Here is a 26,663-nt window from a genome sequence, read left to right on the forward strand (position 1 = left end):
GCGGAGGCCGGCTGTCGGAAGACCCTGGATTGAAACGCCAGCTTTCTACAAACGCGGTTGACCGACGAGCAGTAGACTTTGCTTGTATCTAAAACGGAAGAGGGGACTCACTTGTTTTTTTTTGGAGGGAGAGGAAAAGCAACATTGCACCGGTTCCACTGAACTGAGTCGTTCGGAGCTACTCTCCCTAACTGGGAGATAGCTAGCTAGCTAACGTAAGGTAGCGTTAGCTATCAGTAGCTGCTAGCTCACTAACTGTTCAATAAAAGAAGAAAGGACCTCTGGAGTACAAAGAAGGATTTAGACAACTATTTCTATCGGAGTTTCCCAGGTAACACACAATAACATAAAGTGTAGAGTTACTTATACCCTAGTTCAGTAAGAAAGTAAGCTAACGTTACATGTTGATGTGTTAAAAGCCGCGAGAAGTGAGCGGCGAATGAAAACAAGATGGAAGAGAGTGAAGTTAGGTTAGCTTATTTGGGTTTGTGGGTTTAATAATGAATACTAAGTAAGTTGATCGCTCTGCTATGGTCCACTGGAAGCACCAACATTTGCATAAATATCGATGGCTGTTAAACGCCGAGTATCGGTTGTGAGTGGAAAAGGAGTTACTGCTAAGATGAACTAGCGCAAAGTTTTGTTATTTTGTTAGCTTCCGCGCTAGCCTCGTGCTTCTTAATGTTAGCTAACGCTACTTTCCTTGACAACCCCAGTAAACGCTGAGCGAGAATCCCTCTCACTGCATCTTTATTGAAGTCGTGCTGACGTGAAATCTAAATTGTCTGGGCATTCAATGTTTAACCTACATCGTTGAGGCAGATTTTAACACCCACTGATGTTTTTAATATTTCACTAGTGTCATGATTTTCGAGCGCAGAAACACACAACACTAGCATAACACACTACAGCTAGCAAAACAGTAATTGTTTTATGTTAAAGACATCCATTACTATGGCACAGTATAAGTTAGTAGCTATCGTGAATCAAGCCGCTGGTAGTGATATGCCCATCCCGGTTGATGCGGGATATTGTTCTTCGTTAGGATTTGGATGAAATAGTAGCTGGCGCGTTGGCAGAGTGTGCATACATTACTGCTAACTTACCCCGCCAATAGCCGGTATTAGCCAGTTAGCTACAAGCTAAACTGTTGCCACACTAAAAGTCTAAATGGCATCCAGTCGATGACACAAAGTTTGGCAGAAGGCTGTTTGATAGTTTTTGAGCCGTAGTTCAGGTTTATGTGGTGATTTAGTGTTCAGAGCACCCACTGAGCTTTGTGTGGAGGTGAAAACACGCTGCTGCTGCGCAGGCCTGGTAGGCCCCAGTATACAGCTACATGAAGCTACTGCCATCCACACAGTGCTGTCTGCTCTACTTTTAACTCATGTTTAACTCAAATGTTGGTTTTGTTTGTTTGTTCTGGTGTGCCTCAGAGATAGTTTACTCCTCTCTGAACAAATACGCAGGGCATAAATCATTTTAGAAATTGTCTCATTTAAAAAATCAAGTGCGATAATGTGTTGACAGCTCTCCAATGACTTTACAGTTCATTGAGTACACCATGAAGAAGACTGTATTTGGAATGCCTGTACTGAGCTACTAATACATTTCACTTTAGAAGCATGAGGATTTCTACTGTTTGTTATTTTGTCATGTACTCATTTTTAACAAACCACATACTCTTAACAGTCCTCCTCATTACACACCACTGGGAAAGCATAATGTTACTGAAATGAGACAGCTTTCATCAAGGCACATTCCTGACGTTTCCCTGAAACTATTTCTAATGTTGTTAATGTGTGTCTTTCCTTACAGTGTAACCACGTTGAACATAATACTAGAGTTGGTCCGGGGAAGTCTATATTTTGGACTTCGACATGGCTGGACGAAGTGAGGATGAAAGTGTAAGCAACAGCAGTGGAGAATCAAGGTAAATAAGGAATCATCTTTGGTAGAAGAGGACTTTGGATGAGTTTTACTTATTGATTAACATCAATTGTTTCCATTTAAGAATGATCTTACTACAATTAGGGCTCGACTACATACCAATATTAGATCTATAGTGCTATGAGATTAGTTTGTGGGTATTGTGGTATGTCATGAGATTTGTCTTTTTTGGGTTTGAAAGTCTGCATAAGTGATGGTCTAGCTTTTCTATAATTTGCCTTCACCCAAGTAGTCATTACATTGACATTACTAAAGAATATTTACCAAAAGTCTCCTGTAGAGATTTAGTGAAAGCACCAATAGTTATCCCTACAGTATTGTCGTAGTGACGATATTCAGGAATTTGGTCAAAAATATTGTGACATGTCATTTTGTCCGTATTGCCCAGTCCTAACTAATGCTTAGTAACTGTACCTATAGCCATAAGCCATTCATACACATTAGACTGGAGCAGAATACTTTAGAATTTCTGGTGTTGTGTCACTGTATCAGGAACACTGCCATCTCCGGTTTGTTTACAATGAAATCTGAATGAAGTCTTGCACCTGAGGCTGAGTTTAGAGTGAGAATAGCACAGCAACATAGAGACTGCTAAGTGTCTAACAATATGCTGCTTCTGAAAGATTGTAATGGCAGCACTAATCTGCTCTTGCGAGTTAGACAGTAGAATTAGCTCCAAGTAATCCAGCTTGATTGTGCGATTGTACATTATGTATTTGGCTAGTATGTTACGTTGCTAGACAACACTGGGTTGCATTCAATTGAAGTGATGATGAATAAGCTACTTGCATGCATCTCTGATAGTGTTAATCTGTCTGCAAGGCCAGAATTGATGTCAGTAAAGCATAAGGATGAACACTGTTATACACAAGCTGCTATCATTTCTCATTGCTGAAAACATGTTTATACTCTGCAAAGACAGTTAAAAAAAACACAGCGGGTGTTGTCACCAGTATAAAAATGTTTTGAGTAAGTCCAGTTCATCACACAGATTTGATATGTGGATGAGTCATCTATCAAGTATTAACACACAAATGTATGCTTCTTCATTTCCTCTTTGAACATGACAGCAATTCTGATGATGAATCCGGTTCTGGATCGGGATCAGCGTCCGGATCTGGCTCAGGCTCCAGCTCCAGCTCCTCCAGCAGCAGCAGCCAGTCAGGGAGCAGTGACTCAGGAAGTGGTTCAGACTCTGGCAGCCAGTCAGATTCAGACACAGAGAAATCCAAGGAGAAGATTGAACCGCCAAATAAGTCAAACATTGATGGAGCTGAGGTACAGTTGTGTGATTTCAAAGTAATGTTGTCCTATTTGTTTTAGTATACAGTGTTTGCCAGCAGCTCATCAGCACCGCTACACCTAATGCAGAGAACTGTATAAAAACACATGGCTCACATGGTTTGACCGTTGACTCTGTTGGCCACACTTGCAGAGCACTGTTATTTTTGAGGGAAGGGGGGTATATTGAACATTGTTGCCAACACTTACCATATGAAAGCTTTTTAACACATTGACAATATTTTTGGCTAACCCTCTATTACGTTAATTGATTGTAGTTCTGGAAGTCCAACCCAAGTATCCTGGCAGTGCAAAGATCTGCCATGCTGAGGAAACAGCAGCTCCAGCAACAGCAACAAGAGCAGAGACAAAGCTCCTCTAATAGTGGATCTGATGGGGTTTGTTTCACACTGATCTCAATACACTGATTCTGTGCTGTGTGACTGTGAACTGATCAACACCGTCTGCATAAATGAATTTAACATCTGTAATTAGAGGTGCATATCTGATTTATTTATAAACATGGTGTGTTTGATGTCAAACTTTTCTAGTCGTCAAGTAGCGATGAATCAGACTCATCGAGTGGATCTAAAAGGAGAAGAAATTCAGGCTCCTCTGACTCTGGATCGGGTTCTGGATCCGGGAGCGGTTCTGGATCAGACTCATCAGCAGAGAACCGCAGTGATGAAACAGCATCAGACTATGAGCCCAGTCATAAAATCAAAAGCAGAAAGCCTCCGACCAAGTGAGTGGTAGTTGCCCTTTATGTCTGCTCATGTCTACAGGGTTACATTCCCTTTACAGTGGTCACTCTCCTCTGTCATTTATGTATTGATATGATCTGTATAGGAGCATACTGGATTTTAACTGCACATTTTCACCTCTTGCCATGTTTCAGGATGAATTTTCGGAACGGGAAGAAAAGCAGCAATCAGAGGAAGAAATCTCAAAAGTGTTCTTCTTCTGATGACGATGATGATAACTATAAGAAGGCAGCGTCTGCTGGGCCACGGCGGCAGGCCACAGTCAACATCAGCTACAAGGAGGATGAGGAGCTGAAGACAGACTCAGATGACCTGGTGGAAGTTCTGGGTGAAGATGTCCCACAGCCTGAGGAAGATGAGTTTGAAACACTGGAGAGAGTGATGGACTGCAGGATAGGAAGGAAAAAGGGTAAGAAACACAGAACTGAGATTGATTCTGTCTTCCTCTCTCCTCTCTGTTGAAAACCTCTGCTTGAACTTCCTGTTGCTCTGTACTGTTCCACAACAGTACCAGTTCTGAGGATTAATAAAGAAGCATGTTACATTCTGTTCCTTTCATTTCTTTCTTTCTTTTCCTAACAGCGACAGGAAGTGTGACCACTGTATACGCTGTAGAAGCAGACGGAGACCCCAATGTCAATTTCAATCAAAACAAAGAGGCTGGTGATATCCAGTACCTGATAAAGTGGAAGAACTGGGCCCACATCCACAACACCTGGGAGACGGAGGAAACACTCAAGTTACAGAACGTCAAGGGCATGAAGAAACTGGACAATTTTAAGAAGAAGGATCAGGAGAAAAAGAAATGGTGAGACATGGAGCATGTTGTTTTAATACACTTTTTTACAGTTTGACAGTGAAAGTTGTCCAGTCTTCTACTGACTGTTGAGCACCCTTGGGTCAAATATGATAACAACCACACTCCAAACTATCAAAGTCTTGGTGGCCAGTTTTCCTCACAGGTCAACTCATACCTAAACAATTACACACTCAACTGTCACAGTGATTGTTGTGCTACCTGTCTTTTCCTGATTTGTTCATTCAAACCTAATTGTATCTACCTTAATGTAACAGTAATGAATCTTAATGACACAAAGTAGCCATATGTACAAACGTCGTGTATTGGGACTTGCTTTCAGTATGACTGGCTTGTAATTTCAAAATAGCCCCTCGCTGCCTCAGGTGACTAAGTTTTTTGCCACCTTCATTTGTTAAAATAATAAAACAGCCACCTCATTTTCTGTCAGTGGGACCAGTGTGTGGCATAGAGAGAAAAAAGCAATGGGTTGTTCTGTGTGCACCAGGTAGAACACCTTGTTGTACCAGAAGTGTTTTGGTCCTCTGGGAAAACTTGTTCAGATTCCTATGGCAAAACTGTTGGGACTTGTATGCCTGCAGCAGTTGTCATGTCATTTTATTGTACACAGATAGATTGGAGTTACAGTATCTTTGAATTTCTTCAGACATCCATGATCTTGATAAAATGCCAAATCAATATTAACCTACAGTTTCCTAGTTTCTACAGGGATTTAAAACTATCATCTTGTGGTCATAAACCTGCTCATTTGTGAAGCTGAAAATAAACATGTGATTTAGAAGCCTCAGAGAAACTGCTGCTTTGGCTCAGATTAGAAATGGAATGCAGGTTATTGTTTATTCTCTAATGCTTTCCCCCTCTCCTCAGGTTAAAGGCAGCCTCACCAGAGGACATCGAGTATTTCAACTGTCAGGAAGAACTGATCGATGACCTACACTCTCAGTACCAGCTTGTAGAGAGAATCATAGGTATGAAGCAGTTTACTATGAATAAATATATATAAAATGTAATATTTGTTGCCATTAGATTTACGACTAAACAGGCTTCTGATCTCCTTTTGAGCAGGACATTCAAACCAGAAGTCAGCGGCTGGTTACCCTGACTACCTGTGCAAGTGGCAGGGTTTACCGTACTCAGAGTGTAGCTGGGAAGATGGGGCTCTGATTTCCAGGAAATTCCAGAAACGCATTGATGACTATATGAGCAGAAACCAATCCAAGACCATTCCATTCAGAGACTGCAAGGTAACTCACTGCCATGTCTCAGCTGTATTTAATATTTTGATGATGCATTATGTCTTGGTAGAGTTTTTAATGTGTTGTCTGAGCTCACCATATGATCCTTTCCTGTAGGTGCTGAAACAGAGACCCAGGTTTGTGCCTATGAAGAAGCAGCCAGTTTACATAGGAGGTGATGGACTGGAGCTCCGAGACTACCAGTTGGACAGTTTGAACTGGATGGCCCACTCCTGGTGCAAGTATGGCTCAAACAGTGCTTTGATTCTTGCCTTGCTATGTCTTTAAGTCCATTCTGGCATATAATATATGAATGTAATAGGTTTTTTTCTAGGGCTGGGCAATTAGTCAAAAATAATAATTGTATTGCTATGTTGGCTAAATTCATTCCCTAGTACAGACTGTCCACCTGCAGTTCAAACAGATGTAATTAACCATACGTATCTATCATACATTGATTTTATGCTGTTTATCTGGGACTGGAGACACCCGGCAACACCCTCAGCTCCTCCTGGAGGATCGCAGGGCATTCCCAGACCAGAAGAGATATGGAATCCCTCTGGTGTGTTCTGGATCTCATACCCGGTGGACATGTCTGGAATCCAGGGGGGCATCCTAATCAGCTGCCCAAACCCCCTGGTTGCTTTCAATGTAAAGGAGAGCAGCTCTACTCTGAGTTGCTCAAGCTATTCCAGGCAGAGGCCAGACACCCTCTGGAGGTAGCTCAAAGATCACCACCACTATACATGAGAGCAATGGACCTGCTCATTCTTCACCACAGCAGTCTGCCACAACGCCCACATTGTTGCTGATGCTGCGCTGATCCACCTGTCAACCTCAAGCTTATCCTCACTCATAAATAAGACCCCAAGATATTTGAACTCCTTCACTTGAGGCAGCAACTCACTCCAACCCAGAAGAAGCAGTCCACCTTTGACTGTGCTGAGACTCACCCAACCTCTTAACATGCGGCTGCAAACTTGTCCCAGTGCCTGCTGGAGGTCACATGCTATGGACTCACCGGACCATGCCCCCTCTAGACTCCTCCCAGAGCCTCCAAGAAGGCTCCATACTCCCAACTGCTATTTAGCACTTATACACAAATAGTCAGAGTCTCTTTCCCATTAACATGTAGCAGCAGGGAGGCTTGATCAACTGGGAGAAGTCCAACATTGCAGCGCTCAGCCAGGGACTGGTGAATGTGTCCACACCTGCCTGGTGCCTCTCACCCTGTGTCTGGTCAAGAGAGAAAGACTTCAGTGTTGTAAAAATGTAGATTTTCAGTACAAATTACTACAATTATTGTGCACAGGTGTAGTTATTAATATATGGTTTGATTAATCATTTCAGATAAATAAGCAACTGTGATAATCAATGATATTGATTTTAGGTGATATTGCCCAGCCCAGTTTTATCCCATGGTCATATGTTGGATGCTCCATCATACAGCAGTGTGTAGCACGCTCACTATCTGAACTCTCCTGCTCTGTCTCCATTCATAGAGGGAACAGCTGCATACTCGCTGATGAGATGGGTTTAGGGAAAACCATACAGACCATCTCCTTCCTCAATTACATGTTTAATGAGCACCAGTTGTATGGGCCCTTCTTGCTGGTGGTGCCTCTTTCTACATTAACCTCATGGCAGAGAGAGATTCAGCTCTGGGCTCCTCAGATGAATATTGTGGTGTACCTGGGAGACATCAGCAGCAGGAACATGGTATGTTCGCACACACATAGAAGAGAGAGTGACTGCCTCAGGTCTCATCTGAGAAACAATGTACTTTTTACAATTAGATTGATACAATATTCTATTCTACAGTGGTTTCCAACCATTTTCCTATTTTCAATCAAAATTAAAATTGATTTGAATGTTGCAGACTTAATCATCTCTATATTTGAGGAGATTTTTATACAATTCTATGACAGTACTACAGGGCTAATTGGTTTCTTTCTGACACATTCAGTGTTGTCTTCTGACAGACTGGTCAGTTTTTCCACATGCTATTTACTTGTTTTAACTGCAGACTATTGTATAGGAGATCTAGGCAGTTTAGCTGACTTGACACAGTAATTTACAAGTGGGAGGTTTATTGAAATCAGGGGGTGTAAAACATAATAGAACCAGTAGATACATTTAAATATATATGTTTAATGTGGTTAAAGCAGGGACATCAGTAAAGGAGCCTGTTTTGATCTACAAATGAATATGAGTGATTGTTACACCATGTATACACAGGAAGTATAGTGTGAGCTGCAGCAAGTAAAACAGAGGAAAATGGACTTGGATCTTTTCCAGCTTTGTTTTTAGCAAAACAAGTGTTTTATTCTTATAATGTACAGCACACACTGTTATGGCACAGCAGCTACCAGTACTGACCATTTACTACATGAAGATAATGACTGAAATAACATCTTTGATATCTGATGTGATCATGAACTGGTTCATATAGGGACCACAGGTTGGGAAGTGGTATTTTACATTATTAATGATAATAACATTCTAACTTCCTGTAAGATTAAGATGTGTAGAAGCTAGCAGCAAAGTTCAATGACTGGCTACGTCACTGTTCTCCTGTGTTTTCCTTTATTAGATCAGGACACATGAGTGGATGCACGCCCACAACAAGAGACTGAAATTCAACATCCTCCTCACAACATACGAGATTCTTCTCAAAGACAAGGTCAGCATTTATTTCACTTTAATATCAATCATGTTATCATGGAATCATCGCACATGAAATGGTAAAGATGTCATTTATAATGTCAACACATGTAAACCATAATAAATGTGTGTCTCCAGTCATTTTTGGGCAGTGTTAACTGGGCTTTCATTGGTGTGGATGAGGCGCACCGTCTGAAGAATGATGACTCCCTCCTCTACAAGACTATGATCGACTTCAAGTCCAACCACAGGCTTCTGATCACAGGAACTCCACTGCAGAACTCGCTCAAAGAGCTCTGGTCTCTGCTGCACTTCATTATGCCTGAGAAGTAAGACATTTTACTTTTTACACTTAAAAACTACTATGCACGATGTACTATCTTAAATGGTACAACAGCTCGTCATTGACAAATTAATGGTGAGTAAATCCTTCGGGTAGCTTTTTGCCAAGTTGGAATTTGTTCATGATGGTTTAAAGTTTTTGAATGCTGTAAAATGAGAAGGATATATATCCTACCTGTGATCTGTTTTAATTCTTTCTTGAACTTGAAAATAGAATCTAAAAGATGTTGGGGGATATAAAGTTCTGCAATTGTAGATAGTTTTAAAAATAGACCTGAAGATATTAAATTTGTTTACAAGTGGCTCAAAAGATGCTAAATGAGGTCCTGCAATTCAGTGTCCCATGAGTCTGTGAGCCTGAGTAGGTGGAGTTTGTTTCCAGATCTTCTGGGTTTTGCTGCATAAACACTTTTATCAGAGAAAACTAATAAAGAAATGTTCACAGGCTAAAAGTAGGCAACCTTCAACCTTCAACTCTGACCTGGCTGAAAACATACCACATGCATGACTTGCTACATTGTTATAGAATAGGACTTGCACATTCAGGAAACTCTGGACCTTTATATCATAGTCAGCAACTTAAACCTGGGCTGTCTCCTCTGCTAGTGAACATGCTGTGTTTTGTTTTCATGTGACTGAATGCAGCTGAAGTTCAAATAATTCACCAGAATGACAGATTTCCAGATAAACTGCTGAAAGACTAATCACATGATTATCATCAACAAAGAAATGATGTTTTCATCATGTTTGCTTGATACTTGGCTGGATTTCAAATCAATGACCTTTCAGCAGTTGACACGAAACTATACCTTAGTTCTGCATACAGGAAAGTACTGCATTGAAATGAAGAACTTGGATGAATGAAGTGTGTTTATGATGTGTGCAAACAAAACACAAACCTGTAACCTATCTGGCTGCTGGAGACTTTGCAGAAAGGCAAGAGAAAGAGGTTAAGAAGAAGCCACAACCAACCAGGTGCACGCAGTTTCCTAACATCCAACCCCACCCACTAGTGGAGGAAAAGAAAGAAAGAAAGAGGCTCCAGCAGCGAGCTTCACTGCTTGGACCTCTAATCATACCAAGGTTTTAATATCATTTAACTGACTTACCAAAACAAGTGAGAGAGAAATAGAATATGTGTTGGCAGCTTTGATAGATAGACAGACAGATGAGGTGAAACTGAAACGTAACATTTATCTAGTAATGCAAAGCAATTAGTGTAATTCTCAGGTTAATCAGTGATGAACTAAACAGCAGACTGCACTCTCTGTCAGCTGACATGTGGTTAGGCTGCTGGGTTGCCTTTTATCAGTGGGGTGATCCCTCTCTGAAGCTTTGCCAAATAAGTCTGTCATGTCCTTTTTCACACACACATCTATTGGAAACCAGAATGTGGTCAAAAAGTACAACCATCTAATTTTTTCATGAGTAATCCTTTCAAAGTGATAATATTTCATAACAAGGGAGAAAGATGGGCTTTATTTTTCCTGTACAAAAAAATCCCAGTTTATTTTCCCAGTACAAGAAAGCATTAAAAGCTTCTGATATATACAGTATAATAACATGTGATACAAACATATGAAAGGCTTTATACCATGTAAGAATGATTTTAACTCAACTATTTTTTTGCAGCTTCATAAGGAATTGAGTCCTGTATCCTGTACCTTGAGTTGACTGTGTAGTTAAGTGTTTGTCTTGTTTCTCCAGGTTTCACTCTTGGGAGCTGTTTGAGGAGGAACACGGTAAAGGCAGAGACTCAGGCTACACAAGCCTTCACAAAGAGCTGGAGCCTTTTCTGCTGCGCCGAGTCAAGAAGGATGTGGAAAAATCTCTACCTGCCAAAGTGGAGCAGATCCTCAGAGTAGAGATGAGTGCTATCCAGAAACAGTATTATAAGTAAGTAGAATATACACTGATTTTTCCTAATTGTGTACCTTCATGTAAACCACATGAGTGAGAATATTTCTTTCCATCATCTTAAATAATGTTTTTTTTCCTATTTGGGGAGCATAGTGTTATATAGCTACATAGCTACATGTTACATAGCTGTGTGATTGTTAGTATGGACATGTTGCTGGTATGATGCTCGATGTGGCTCAATCAATCATTTTTTATTTATTTTATTAAAGGATATAATCAGATGAAATCCCATCATCGGAACAATAACAATAATTACATTTTCTTAGCCATTGGACAATAATATATCGGCAACCAATATATATCATACATACAGTCAAGCCCGAAATGATTCATACCCCTGGCAAATTTTGACTTAAAGTTACTTTTATTCAACCAGCAAGTTGTTTTTTGACCGGAAGTGACACAGGCATCTCCAAGAAGATAAAAAGACGATGTACAAAAGGCATCATTGTGGTAAAAAAAATATTTCAGTCAGCTTTTATTTATATTTGAACAAAAAGTGGCATGTCCAAAAGGGGTATGAATAATTTCGGGCTTGACTGTATCTCATTTATACTGCTTACTTTGTGACTGGTGTGATTTTCCTGAGTTGTAAGATTCTGTCTGCTAATAAACCTCAGTGCTGTTTTGTTTCGTGACCCAAACAATTACTCTCAAAATAACTAAATCCACTTACTGTGACATGTGGAACAATAATTCTAGAGTGCTGGTCCCACCTAGAACATTTTGGCAGTGCACTACCATCTCCATCTCAATGATACCATTCCATCCCCCTCCCCTCTCTGTGACAGTCAGCTGTTTACTCTGTGTTTCAATGAAGCTGTTCACATCAATGATGAAAGCATCTGATTTCTGATGTGGTTACAACCAGCTCTGAGAGAGAACTGTAGTATGCAGTATTACAGTAGAAGTACTGCAGTATTATGAGTGATGTAGTATGCAGTATTACAGTAAATGTACTGCAGTATAATGAGTGATGTAGTATGCAGTATTGCAGTAAAAGTACTGCAGTATTATGAGTGATTTAGTATGCAGTATTACAGTAAAAGTACTGCAGTATTATGAGTGATGTAGTATGCAGTATTACAGTAAAAGTACTGCAGTACTATGAGTGATGTAGTATGCAGTATTACAGTAAAAGTAGTGATATATTATTATATATGACATCATTAGATTATTAATAGTGAAGCATCAGTGTTAGAGCAGCATGTTACTGTTGTAGCTGCTGGAGGTGGAGCTAGTTTACACTACTTTATATACAGTTAGCTAGTTTATACTACTTTATATACAGTTAGCTAGTTTATACTACTTTATATACAGTTAGCTAGTTTACACTACTTTATATACAGTTAGCTAGTTTATACTACTTTATATACAGTTAGCTAGTTTATACTACTTTATATACAGTTAGCTAGTTTACACTACTTTATATACAGTTAGCTAGTTTACACTACTTTATATACAGTTAGCTAGTTTACACTACTTTATATACATTTAGCTAGTTTACACTACTTTATATACAGTTAGCTAGTTTACACTACTTTATATACAGTTAGATCATAAATGTCAGCAGGTGTTCTGACTCGTTGCAACGAACTGAAAGGTTGCTTCAGTGATGCAGAGAATAGTCAACAGTTAGTGACACTTCTAATAATCTATTTCTGCTGCTGGACATTGAGGCATCATTTGTAGAATAATATACTAACAGTAATGTGCATGTGTTTTTGATCAGATGGATCCTGACCAGGAACTACAAGGCTCTGAGTAAAGGTACCAAAGGCAGCACGTCAGGCTTCCTGAACATCATGATGGAGCTGAAGAAGTGTTGTAACCACTGTTACCTTATCAAACCTCCAGAGGACAACGAGTTCCTCAACAGAGCTGAAGCCTTACAGGTCTGTTCATTCACTCCTAACACTCCCTAATGTCTATTTTAATGGTTTTTCTAATGTATAATATGTTTTGGAATGAGGTTTTGCCTATCAAAATTACCATATAACCATATATTCAAATTCTGTCTTGCCAATGACATCTTTGTTTGTTAACAGGATATGAATTATGATGTTACTCTGTGCTCTACACAAACATTATCTGCCAAATGATTGTGAAAGCCAGGATAAAGTTCAAAACCAGGAAAGAGTGCATGTTAATGTAGTCAGTGAGGATTAAGGATGGAGAATTTTGCCTTCATTTTGGCCAACTTGACAAAACTCAGAAGTGATGCTGCTCTGAATATCTGCTGCTAGTGAACATGTGATGTGATGACTGTCACTAGCTGAGCTAAATATCCTGACACATCACATCTCATTTAATAGATGGATGAAGGCTTAAATATAGCTCCTTAAATTTATACCCTTGAACCTTTGATAAAGCCTGATGTGGCATTACATTTAATGATATCACTAGTCAATAGTTGTATAGCGCTGTTACAATTGTTTTTCATTTCAGACAACAATACTTGATGTGTTCTATGTAGGAGTTGGAAGTATATATTGCTTTTCATGAAAGGATTAGCAGCTAACTGTTAGCCTGTATTTCCTCCTACAGCAACTGATTCGCAGCAGTGGGAAGCTGGTTCTGTTGGACAAGCTGCTGATCCGTTTGAAAGAGAGGGGCCACAGAGTTCTCATCTTCTCCCAGATGGTCCGGATGCTGGATATCCTGGCTGACTACCTGAGGAGCAGACAGTTCCTCTTTCAGGTAGCTACACTCTGCATTCACATTACCATCACACATAAATACATATAACCCACAAAAGATCAAATGCTACCTACATATTTCCTGAAATGTTGTCCCTTATTTAGCGGTTAGATGGCTCCATCAAAGGAGAGATGAGGAAGCAGGCGTTGGATCATTTTAATGCTGAAGGATCAGAGGTAAGTCTAATACTGTTAATGCAGTACATGTAGTTTGTGATTCATTAGAATAGACTGCTTGATATACTGAACCTCAACTTGTGTTCCAAGGATTTCTGCTTCTTGTTATCAACGCGAGCGGGTGGTCTGGGTATCAATCTAGCATCCGCTGACACAGTGGTCATCTTTGACTCAGACTGGAACCCTCAGAATGATCTGCAAGCCCAGGCCAGAGCACACAGGATTGGACAGAAGAGACAGGTGAGCATCAACTGTAGAGTCACCTCAGGGGGCCTCTCAGCTGATTGTTAGAATCTTTGATGTTTAGGTGACAGCCTTAACCCTTACATACTATTCAGGGTGTAATTTGAACCTTTTTTACATTTGAAAAAAGAAAAAAAACTGAAATTTGATGACTTATCCTCGTGTGACCCAGAATATACAAAAGTGGAAATATTTTAACTTTCTAAAAATGTTTTTGTACAGGTGATTTGACTCATATTTATTAAAAAAAAACAACACAATTTTTAAAAAAAAAACACTTTTTTATTCCCATTTAATGTCATTCGTTATGTTCTTCAGTATTATGGAATGTTGGATCAATATCGTTTGATTGTAAATATTTTCATCAACAAAAACAAGAACCTTCATTGAAGTGTAATCACCAATTTATTAATGACTGATGAAGTGTGAAGAATGATTAGCAGTTCCAAAATTCTGATGACTATGAACTATGAGGGGATACTGTGAAATGCCCAAATATGTATGTAAAGTATTTAATGTGTTGAAATGTTTAGTTGATTTACTTTCCATACACAACACATACATAGTTACTGTATCTCTTACTCTTTGCTTGTGGACTGGCAGGTGAACATCTACCGTCTGGTGACAAAGAGCTCAGTGGAGGAGGACATCATTGAGAGAGCAAAGAAGAAGATGGTGCTGGATCATCTGGTCATTCAGAGGATGGACACCACAGGAAAAACTGTCCTCCACACCGGTGCTGCTCCTTCCAGGCAAGCAACAAATACTACATTTTACTGCTGCTTGCCAACATTCATCTGTAGTGCATGTCATCTCAGACTTTACAACTCCACTTTTGTCTTAATTTCATGTAGTTCTGCGCCGTTTAACAAGGAGGAGCTGTCTGCAATCCTGAAGTTTGGTGCTGAAGAGCTTTTCAAAGAGCCAGAGGGTGAAGAGCAGGAGCCTCAAGTAAGCAGTGATATACCGTACTGTCATATACATGTTCACACTGTTATTAGTACTGTTTACTAGAGCACAATGTCCTGACCTGTCCTGCTCTGTAGGAAATGGACATTGATGAGATTCTCAAAAGAGCTGAGACGAGAGAGAATGACCCCGGACCCTCTACAGTGGGAGAAGAACTGCTGTCTCAGTTCAAGGTAAAAACATGAGGAAGTAACTAATTTCACTAATTGTTGTCATTTTCAGCAACTTAATATTAACTGTGTTGTTGACATGTTTCTGATCTGCACAGGTGGCTAACTTCTCCATGATGGAGGAGGAGGAAATAGACATCGACTCTGAGCGAAGCCAGCGGAGTTGGGACGACATCATTCCTGAGGAGCAGAGGAGGAGGATGGAGGAGGAGGAGAGACAAAAGGAGCTGGAGGAGATCTACTTGCTGCCACGCATGAGGAATTGTGCCAAACAGGTACTAGGAAAATGATGTTTACAGTTTCTGCTTTTCAATATATTTGTCTTTAGTGTTTGAACTTGTGTGCTGTTTAGTGTTATTTTGGTGTCTTAGCTCCCTGGTTTGTTTTAACAGATAAGCTTTAATGCCAGCGAGGGCCGGCAGAGCAGGAACAGGAGGTACTCTGGGTCCGACAGTGACTCCACCTCAGACCGTAAGAGGCCAAAGAAACGAGGTCGGCCTCGAACCATTCCACGAGAAAATATCAAGGGCTTCAGTGATGCAGAGATCCGGAGGTGACTATAAAGTTTCACATAAGATTTCTCAGTGCAGTCATTTAATACACTTTTTTCACACATTCCTGTTTACATCTGTTCTTACAGGTTTGTCAAGAGTTACAAAAAATTTGGAGGACCTCTGGAAAGGTAAGCTCTATCACATCTTTCTCTGCCCCCCACACACACACATACACATACACACACACACACACACACACACACACACACACAATTAACAACAACATGATCCACAGTGTGCTCGACATGCCTCTTATTCTTCCAGGTTGGATGCTATCGCTCGTGACGCTGAACTTGTAGATAAGTCTGAACATGACTTGAAGCGCTTGGCAGAGACGGTTCACAACGGCTGTGTGAGAACACTACGAGAAAACCCCTGTGGACAAGAAAAGACGTCAGGTAACCAATCAGCTGCTTTCGTTTCTCAAAGATCCCATCAGGCCATGAAGGGAAACCCTCACTGGTTCACTCTTGTATCACTGTTCCAGTTATCCTATTCTGATGTAGATCTGCTACAGATGCAGATTTCCAAACAATGACATATGATGTCATTTACTTACATTTTCAAATAACAGGTTTGTGCTTCCTTGAAAGAAGTATGTGTTTTTGGAGTTGGTTTGCACAAAATATTGCAAACAACAGTGGTGCATTTAGGTTCCACTTCTACTTTTAGGTCAGACTCGCCAAAGGATTGTTTTTGTACTTTCATTATTGTGTGGATTCTTATTGTATTATGGAACATAAAGATGTAACTTTCTGCAAATCAAAACATTGGATGACATGGCCAACAAGTGAGTGCAGCTTCCTCTTTGTGTCAGCTTTATAGCTTCTCACAAGGTGCACAAACAAGCAGCTGCAGTGAAGTGACTTTACTACTGCATGGGAGAACAGCAGGGATAGAAATGAGCACTGGCCACTAGCTGAATGTTGGTGAAGTAATGAGTAGCTGATGAATTAGTTCAATCTATGTAATGTAATGTTACCAGTCAATGTCAAGACTTTGCTGCAGTTTATTTCATTTAGCTTAAGTGTGTGTAAATGTAACATTACTGTCTGTGCTGTGTGTGATCATCAGGAGGCAGGAGAGGGAAGGTGAAGGGCCCCACATTCAGGATCTCTGGTGTTCAGGTCAATGCCAAGCTTGTTATCTCCCATGAGGAAGAGTTGGCTCCACTCCACAAGGCCATTCCTGCTGACCCTGAGGAGAGAAAGAAGTAAGGCTCAGCTTACACAATGCTCCTATTTCCTGCTGTTAGTAACATGTGATCTATATCTGGGTAATGACATCTGACCTGTGACTCACGGGTCGGATGTCATTATCACAAGGTCAAGGACAAAACTCCAGTGATTTTCAGAGGATTCCAGTGAAAATGTAGGAGCAGTCACATTCACCCCTGAGACAAGCCTTTTGATACAAGAGTAGGAAGGAGGAGGAAGACACAGCAAACTGGACACATTGTGTTGTAGCTGTCAAATAATTTGAACAGTGACTCAGAGCATGCCAGATAACCAGTATCAGCCAGTACGTATTCACTAACTTGGTCAAATAACAAATGCCTTCATTTGATTCATAGCTAGCTTTAAAGAGATCATTTAGCCAGCAGACATTTGTAAAATGATAAATGTATATGATCATAATCATAAATGAAATATAATGTTGAATTATTGAATGTACTTACTTCTTATGTGTACACAGTTTAGACTGTGATCATGAAAACAGTTTTAAAGTCATGGAGGTTCTGTGACCAAACTGTATAATGAACCTGCTTACAGCTGCTGCTAGTACTTGTATCTTGCCAGGTTTGTTAAAGACAGCAGGAAGAGGTGGAGTCAGCAGACTTTTCACCTCCTTTTACTGGCTGGATTTTCTTCTTAAGAACATTGTCACGTTTACAGTGCATCTACACCTGACCCACACACACACTACAAACAGTGCTCTGCTCATTCCACTCACATTCCTGCCCCAGTGTATCTCTGCATTTCTGCCTGCATTAATATGTTACTTTATCCACATACACATCACATGTTCATCATTTCTATTGGACAGAATTAGGCATCACAGTTTATTTGTGTTGGCCTGAGAGAGATAAGCCAGGACCAGATGTGTTGTATGATGGCTAACTGTATGTATTTCTATAGGTATATGATTCCATGCCACTCGAAGGCAGCACACTTTGACATTGATTGGGGGAAGGAGGACGACTCCAGCCTCCTCATAGGAATCTATGAGTATGGTTACGGCAGCTGGGAGATGATCAAGATGGACCCAGACCTCAATCTCACACACAAGGTGGGTGCAGACACAGTCCATCTGTATGGCTATAAATGTATCATTTAATAAATGCTGCAGATTCTCAACACCAAGAAAACTTTCATCTAATGGTTCTCAAACTGCTGGAAAAGTGAAGGCGGTTAGCCCCATAATTAGAAGGAGAAATATCTGGCTGCTAAGTCTCTTCCAAATTTTATTATTTTTTAATTTTTTAAACTCAACATCATTTTTTTACATTTTTGTAAACAGATTTGTTTTCCTTTCAAATATCTTTGTAGAAATACAGATCCAAGTGTAAAGTAATGCATAGGTGTGCATTTACATGCAGTGATACAGACAAAGTGAAAATGATTGCAACTTCAGTGCTGTTCTTCATCTAACTCAAATATTGCACATGAAAGCAGCACAAACACTTTCTTAACCTTTTAGACTTGTATAGATTATCATTAGCATTTTAAGAGAATAAAAACAGCTTTATTGCTGTTATTATGCTTACTGTGATAACACTGTGATCATACAATAATGTTTACTGTTGCTGTCATTGATCAGCTCCTACCAGATGACCCTGACAAGAAACCACAGGCCAAACAGCTACAGACCAGAGCAGACTACCTCATCAAGTTACTAAGCAAGGACCTGGCCAAAAAAGAAGCTCAGAAACAAGCAGGGAACGTAAGTCTCACATGTCAATCATTACAATGCTTATATATATCAGTTTTAAAGTGATATGAGGAGATTAAACGTGTGTGTGTGTACGCCAGAATCAACATGCCTCAATGTGTGTGTGTATGTAGGCCAATTCAAGAAAGAGGAAACCAAGAAGTAAAAAGAGCAAAACACAGAAAACAACAAAGATGGATGAGGTGATGAAGAGCCCGTCCTCAGATCCTCCATCAGACAAGAGGTCAGACGATGAGGATGAAATGGAGGAGGAGGAGAAGGTAAATGTAGCCGTTATTCTTACTGTTTAGCTCACTGTAGAATGAAACGAATGAGTGGAGTTCATTTGGAATGTGCGCTCACCTCTTTCAGGAGGTGGCACCAGCGAAGGCACCAAGCAGACGGAGTCGAGCTGACAGGGTGGTGCTGGTGGAGGAGGAGGAGGAGGAGGAAGAGGAGGAGGAGGATGCTGAGCAGGAGGAGGTTTCTTCATCAGGGGAAAGGGAGGTCAAAGAGAAGGAGATAAAGAAAGAATGCAAAAAGGAGAAGAAGGAGGAGAGTTGGGACATCAAGGAGACAAAGGAGCCAAAAGAGAAAAAAGAAAGCAAGCCTTTGGAGGCGGTACATAAACAAGAGGAGATCATGGAGAAGGTGAAGAAAGTCATATTTTACTATTAGGAACCATTGCTTTCATTGTAAATCCTCAAAGGGAACTGACTTCATATCTTTTTATCAGAATGAAGTCAAGGTTGAGGTACGGGAACGCACAAAGAAAGCCTCTGATGTGCCAGTCCATATAACAGCAAGTGGAGAGAATGTTCCAATATCTGAGGAGTCTGAGGAACTAGACCAGAAGACCTTCAGTGTGGTATGTTCCACTCATCATCAATGTTGAACTAATTACATATCTGTAACTACGGCAGTATGATTGCCATTGTGATAAAGAGAAGATCCAGTGAGGGTGAGTATGTAAAGTGAGTTGAGCTGTGTTCTGTTTAAACGTTGCAGTGTAAAGAGAGGATGAGGCCAGTGAAAGCAGCTCTGAAGCAGCTGGACAGACCAGAGAAAGGGCTGTCAGAGCGCGAGCAGCTGGAACACACAAGACAGTGTCTCATCAAGATCGGAGATCACATCACTGAGTGTCTGAAGGAGTATTCAAACCCTGACCTTATCAAACAGTGGAGAAAGTGAGTGTGCTGTTTCTAATGACCAACTAACCCTGATCTAACAGAATACACAATGCCAGTATACACAATGTATTAGATGTGTATGTGCCAAATACAATGTATTACATCATTTTACATCATTTTTTTTTAAATATATAAACATACAGGATGAATGGGGTGAATACAATGACTGGACACAACATAACATGAAAAGTATATAAATATTAGTGTACCATGTATGATATTACAAAGACTGCATTGTGTTAAATGCAAATATACTGTTTCAAGTTTGGTCATCTCCCATTTTTATGATCACCTGCTGACCTATAATAACCCTTATTATAGTTCACTAAAACTAGCAGTGAAAAAAAGAATTCAGTTAACTGAAATAAAAATAAAAAACATCTTTTTTTTTCTTTCTTTTTTTTTAAACTAAAACTCTGACTCCATAGTAGATAAAAGTAAAAGTGTGGTGATGAAGAGTGAAGGGAACATTTGTGGGATTCAGCTAAAAGGGAAAAATCCCACTAATGTAAAAGTCCAGCTTGGAAGCTCTCACAGAGAAGCAGGAGACAGTCAGAAACACAGTAAACCTCAGTGTCAGCATTATTTCAAGGCTGAACAACTACATACAAACTAAACAACAACTACTTCATCACTTGTTCAACTAACTGAAACTAAACTGAAATAAAAAAACTAACTAAATGAAAATTTCAAAATTATAATAACCCTGCTGCTGGCAAGCATGTGGCACCCAGTGTAGTATAAACAGGACTATGTGCAGTTGGAGGTTGTAGTTATTCCTTATGCCTTTTTAAAGGTGTGTGTATGTATTTTTACATTCAGTGCTACCCAACTAAACATAACTTTGTGTTGACTTTCTCAGCCTCAGAATAAATGTCATAGTTTAATCCTGAGTGAATACACAACCATAACAATGCTGTCATTACACATGTTCAGAGAGCCAGTCTAAGATGTATCTGCTGATATTAGAAGCATGACTGTATTTGTCTGTTCCAGAAACCTGTGGATATTTGTCTCTAAATTCACTGAGTTTGATGCCAGGAAGCTACACAAACTGTATAAGCATGCAATCAAGAAACGGCAGGAGATCGCTCAGGTATGTGAAGACCCTGCAGTTATTGATTAGCTATATGATTGACTGTAGTAGTTTTGATGATGATGATTGTGTTTGTGCAGGCTATGGAGCAGAACACTAGAAACACCAACACCCACAGCTATAAACATGCAGGTACAGTCCCTCTCCTTCTGTTGTACATACAGAATAAGAGCAGCAGCTGGACTCTGTGTACTGATGAGTTTGTGGTCTTTGTCCTCAGACATTGAAAGGCTGAAGGACAACTCTAACCAAGACGACAGCAGTAGGGACAGCTACAGCTCAGACAGGCATCAGCCGTCATCTCGGTACCACGAGAGCAGCAGCAGTAAAGACAGACACAGCTCCGAGTCCCACAGGAAGACTTCAGGAGGAGAGTCTAGGAAGAGACCGTACTCCTCCTTCAGCAACGGCAAAGACCACAGAGACAGAGACAGAGACCACTACAGACCAGACAGCAGGGACCGAGACAGACAGGACAGGTGAGACACAAGGATCATACCATTATTTCAGAGTTTTCTGCACTGAACCAGAATGAAAGAATTCTGTAGAATGTGATAAATAATGTGATAAATATAAATTTAAGATAATAACTATTGTTTCCAATGAATTAGAGCTCAGCTACATTGTTCTGGACATAGAAATACAGTTTTTACCCACTGATATGAAACGCATTTCTCTTATCTCTTTCCATATAGTTCTGTTAGTACTATGACTCACAGATAGTGACGTGTGGTTTCATATGTCCAGTATGTTCAGCTACACTTACACTAAGTCACTTTTAATTGTGTGAGCTTTTGTAAATGCCTCGCATTATGAGCAAACATTTGAAACTATTTTATGACATATTCATCATACTCTAAATAAGCAGTGGAAAAAGTGGGAAAAAGTCATTCTCAGTCTTCACATTTTGAGTTTTACAAGCAGTGTCTTTATTGGTAGAAAGGGTGTGTGTGTGTGTGTGTGCGTGTGCGTGTGCGTGTGTGCGTGCATGCAGATTCTGTGTGGGCCTGCTCATCAGTCTTTGATATACTCATGCAAATACACACAATGTATTATTTCATGTTTCATAAGCTGTCAGGTGTCTGATACTTGTAGCAGCATGTGGCATTTTAAAGAACATTAGTACAAAGGAACAGTATGAACATGATTAGGCTCAATCTTTTATTTATTTATTTATTCAGTTAGTTACTTTGGACCTGCTCCTTGATATTGAAAAAAAAACTACATTACCTTTTCCCTGGATGTCAAGAAATACAAGATTCAAACCTAATGTAGAGGTAAAGACACATCCCCTCTGATTCAGACTGCTAAATAAACACAGACTGTCAGCTGGTTCCAGCTCTGTGACTGCTAACTTACCATCAATAACCCAAACACATCATGCTTCCTGATGTCTATCTGACTGTATAGCATGATGCTAAGTCAGGTCAGACATGCTGAACACATCTGGTCCAAACACACTTGTATATCAAACACGTTTATACCATCTGTCAGTTCAAGTTCAGAGCTGTGAGCAGTATGTATTCACTCTGAATAAAGCCTGCATGCCTGCCACTGTGTGACACGTTACACTACATTTCAAACAATGTAAATGTCACTGTTAAAATCTCTTAGATTTCTTTGTTTTTTGTTGGCACCCTGTTTCTGTTTACTTCCTGTCACTGGCATCTAAAGCAGGTCTTGGACAAGGAACAGCTGATTCATTAGTTGAAATGAGGAGGGTTTTTTTATTATACCTCTTCATTTCACTACAAAAACCTGAAGGAGGTAAAAGCAAAGAAACATCCAAATATCACTATGTAAAACATTAGTTTTGTGTTTTTAAGAAGTACAAACATCTCTTACTGGAGTGCTTACATTTCCTGTCTGATGTTGTGTACAGCTGATAGCTTCAGAGTTTGTTTACATAATGGAAAAGATTGAGTTTGGACAGAGAGGCAGATGTTTGTTGTTAGGACACAGTGTAAGGATCATTTACTTTCATATAGACTGCAGCTCGCAGTGTTTCCCCTAGAAATTTTTGTAGCAGCGGTGTTGTGTGTCGGTAGCCTAGCAACACTAGGGGGGTCCGGTGGTATGCTCCCCTGGAAGAAAAAATAGAAAAATAATAGGGCTGCAACTAACGATTATTTTGATAATCAATTAATCAGTCCATTATTTTTTCGATTAATCGATGAATCTGATAAAAAAATATATATTTTAAATTTCCACCTCTTCATTCAAAAACAAAAACATTATTTCAAATTGACAATGCAAAAAAGTGCTCAAACAACATGTTGCTTCTTGGACGTCCCTGAGTTGTTAAAGTAATATTAAATTATAAATAATAATTTAAACAAAACAACTAAATGTTAATGTCTGATAGCTTTAACAAAATAACACACATGTATGCTACACAAAAATAGGTATTTTCTGTAAAAAAAAAAAAAAGATAAATAATAATAATGGTTTATTTTTGTAGTTACCAGTTTTACTTTTTCCATCATTAGGCTACCATACAAACGATGTGTGCTAGATTCCCCTGCTGCTCTCCTCATGTCCTACTGCTGACTGTGAGATCTGAGCAGATAGAAGCTGATAGTTACTAACTATAACCAGGGAGCACACTGCAACAAGGTTAATGATCCACACAGTGACATGATATCATTAATATGACGCGCAAAAGCAATAGAAAACCCATCGTTTTTTGTGCACGCGCTCAGTCACTCTCTAGTGCGCGCTGTTGCTTGCTCGATCCAGATTCCGGGAGATTGTGTCTCATCTGCGGGCGTCAAGGAGCCACTATCAATATGCAGGAACGTCCGGGAGAGTCGGGTTGTCTGCTTTTATCCTCCCCCTACTTCAGTAGCTTATGAAGGGAGGAGCAGGTTATGTTATGAAGCCTACACCGAAGCCAAAAGCGAAGTTATGGTTAACTAGCTGCTAGCAACTTGTAATGAAATCGAGCAAGTGATCAACATAGTAAACGTCAGGTTACTTCAAGCACAGTCATTTTTGCAGCGGCGGTGCGCCGCTGCTGAATGTACATAGGGGAAACACTGAGCTCATATTGTCCAGCTCTACTTCAGGACAAGTTATTTAGGTTGGGATTATTGTTGAGGTCTCATTTACTGAAATATGAAAAAGCAGTGTACAGATACTACAGTGACAGTATTTATCCTCCTATCTACAGATACTACAGTGACAGTATTTATCTTCCTGTGTGCAGATACTACAGTGACAGTATTTATCCTATCTACAGATACTACAGTGACAGTATTTATCTTCCTGTGTGCAGATACTACAGTGACAGTATTTATCCTCCTGTGTACAGATACTACAGTGACAGTATTTATCCTCCTGTGTACAGATACTACAGTGACAGTATTTATCCTATCTACAGATACTACAGTGACAGTATTTATCTTCCTGTGTGCAGATACTACAGTGACAGTATTTATCCTATCTACAGATACTACAGTGACAGTATTTATCCTATCTACAGATACTACAGTGACAGTATTTATCCTCCTGTGTACAGATACTACAGTGACAGTATTTATCCTCCTGTGTACAGATACTACAGTGACAGTATTTATCCTCCTGTGTACAGATACTACAGTGACAGTATTTATCCTATCTACAGATACTACAGTGACAGTATTTATCCTCCTGTGTACAGATACTACAGTGGCAGTATTTATCCTCCTGTGTACAGATACTACAGTGGCAGTATTTATCCTCCTGTGTACAGATACTACAGTGACAGTATTTATCCTCCTATCTACAGATACTACAGTGACAGTATTTATCCTATCTACAGATACTACAGTGACAGTATTTATCCTCCTGTGTACAGATACTACAGTGACAGTATTTATCCTATCTACAGATACTACAGTGACAGTATTTATCCTATCTACAGATACTACAGTGGCAGTATTTATCCTCCTATCTACAGATACTACAGTGACAATATTTATCCTCCTGTGTACAGATACTACAGTGACAGTATTTATCCTCCTGTGTACAGATACTACAGTGACAGTATTTATCCTCCTGTGTACAGATACTACAGTGACAGTAAGCACAGGAAGCTGGAGGAGTTCCGCTCCAGCAGAGACCACCGGCTGGACATGAAGGATCATTCCCACTCAGACCACCGCTCTTCCTACCGCTACCACTCAGACTGGCAGTCAGAACAACGGGCTTCAGCCAGCGGGCCCCGTTCTCCACGGGACCAGCGCTCCCCCTACGACTCCCGCTCCCCCATGGGTCACCGCTCACCTTTCGACTATTCTTCAGACCACAAGAGCACACCAGAGCAGATCTGGAGCAGCCGCAAAACATAACATGAGCTGCTCGGGCCTGCTAGTAGCAGCCATAGACTCACCAACACAGCAAATGCCTTACAGGGACTGTGGACTCCAACCTGAAGCTGTATGAAGCACTGTGTATCAGTCAGTTCAGCATGGCTGGCGTCTCCTCGCTTCAGCTACAGCTCATCTCGGGAACCTGGGAGATGAACGCCAGGGAGCGGCTCAAACCAGGCAGCAGATTAAAAAAAAAGTAAAGCATATTTTTGTATTTAAGAGTTTAAAGCTGCATCGTTGTGTAGGCTCGACAGCATGCAGCACAACTTTTTGTTATTTTTATAAAGTTTTTTTAACTCTGGAAATGGACACAATTGACCCTGAGTGCTGCCTCATAATTCCCACCAACCCATGACACTGGATCCTGTATTGACTGTTGTCTATGTTTGTCTGTCTGTCTCTGTCTCTCTATCATGCTTAATGTGATTAATCTACCTTATTTAAGTGTTGACTTGATGAGAAGTCAGTTGTCACACGAATCACGTTACAGGTTGATGTAAAGGTGTCTGGTTGAATCCAGTCTGGGCTCAGGCTCACCACCTGAAGTACCTCATTTACAGCATTTCTCATTTCCTTAGCAGGTTTTCTGTTTCCCACCAGGCGTGATTTATTTAATGACATATCCTAGCTGTAAAAAAAAATAACCTGGATTTTTTCTTTTTTTGTGAGCGACTTGTATCATGTTTTTTTTTCCCTTCAATAATACTGTTGTAAATTTTTGTAAAATAGTAAATCAGTGGTCTTTTTCCTCAGGCTTTTTGGATTTATTATGACTCTATTTTTCCCCATCAACTCAGGCTTTTTTGTCGGTCTACGAGTGAGTTTCTGTGTAATAGGTCTTTCATGATAATGCTTTCAGAATGTAACTTTTGGTAAAGGGAAAGTTCTTTAACGATACTCAGTTTTATCACTAGTGCTTAGTTCTTTTGTCTCTGTTGAATCAGTGAGTTGGAAGGAACTGACTTTTGAAATCACAGTCTGAAAAAAGACAGTTGTCTTTCACCTGCTAAATCTTAAATAAACTAGACTTTTTACATAACTTTTTTTTCTTTACCTTTCATTTTATTTTCTACGTAGGCAATAATAATGTCAATGTTCTATGCAGCCAAGTATATTTGTGGTGAACCACCCAACTGAATGAAGTCACTGTTCGGTTCACTCTGTTGTACATAAATTTCCTCTATATTTCAAAATGAATTTACACTGAAAGTGCATGAATTTTTATGAACTGTTTTCTATAGTTGTTTATGAAGCCATTAAAATCGATCACTGTACTCACTCGTACCAACTCTCTTCAACAAAGTGTTGA

General features: G+C 40.0%; 1 protein-coding gene across 2 annotated transcripts; it reads left to right on the forward strand.

Annotated features, from left to right (window-relative positions):
- Positions 1-26,640, forward strand: chd1 (chromodomain helicase DNA binding protein 1). Of its 2 annotated transcripts, none has more exons than XM_053340474.1 (36): positions 1-331; positions 1,819-1,933; positions 3,021-3,228; positions 3,510-3,629; positions 3,783-3,976; positions 4,130-4,404; positions 4,578-4,803; positions 5,680-5,780; positions 5,878-6,056; positions 6,165-6,289; positions 7,550-7,766; positions 8,641-8,730; positions 8,850-9,040; positions 10,761-10,949; positions 12,706-12,868; positions 13,521-13,673; positions 13,778-13,849; positions 13,940-14,089; positions 14,696-14,844; positions 14,947-15,043; positions 15,139-15,234; positions 15,330-15,506; positions 15,624-15,784; positions 15,872-15,913; positions 16,050-16,183; positions 16,860-16,998; positions 17,924-18,074; positions 18,606-18,728; positions 18,851-18,997; positions 19,089-19,367; positions 19,453-19,584; positions 19,725-19,903; positions 20,903-21,002; positions 21,083-21,134; positions 21,223-21,481; positions 25,051-26,640. In XM_053340474.1, the coding sequence occupies exons 2-36, from the start codon at positions 1,881-1,883 to the stop codon at positions 25,331-25,333; spliced, it is 5,406 nt and encodes a 1,801-aa protein (XP_053196449.1). In that variant the 5' UTR covers positions 1-331; positions 1,819-1,880; the 3' UTR covers positions 25,334-26,640. The 2 variants fall into 2 exon arrangements, with proteins under 2 accessions (XP_053196449.1, XP_053196450.1); XM_053340475.1 differs by lacking the exon at positions 1-331 and adding an exon at positions 435-511.
- Positions 26,641-26,663: the final 23 nt, after the last annotated feature.

This window comes from Scomber japonicus, chromosome 19 (genome assembly GCF_027409825.1).
Source record: "Scomber japonicus isolate fScoJap1 chromosome 19, fScoJap1.pri, whole genome shotgun sequence".
Lineage (NCBI taxonomy): Eukaryota > Metazoa > Chordata > Actinopteri > Scombriformes > Scombridae > Scomber > Scomber japonicus.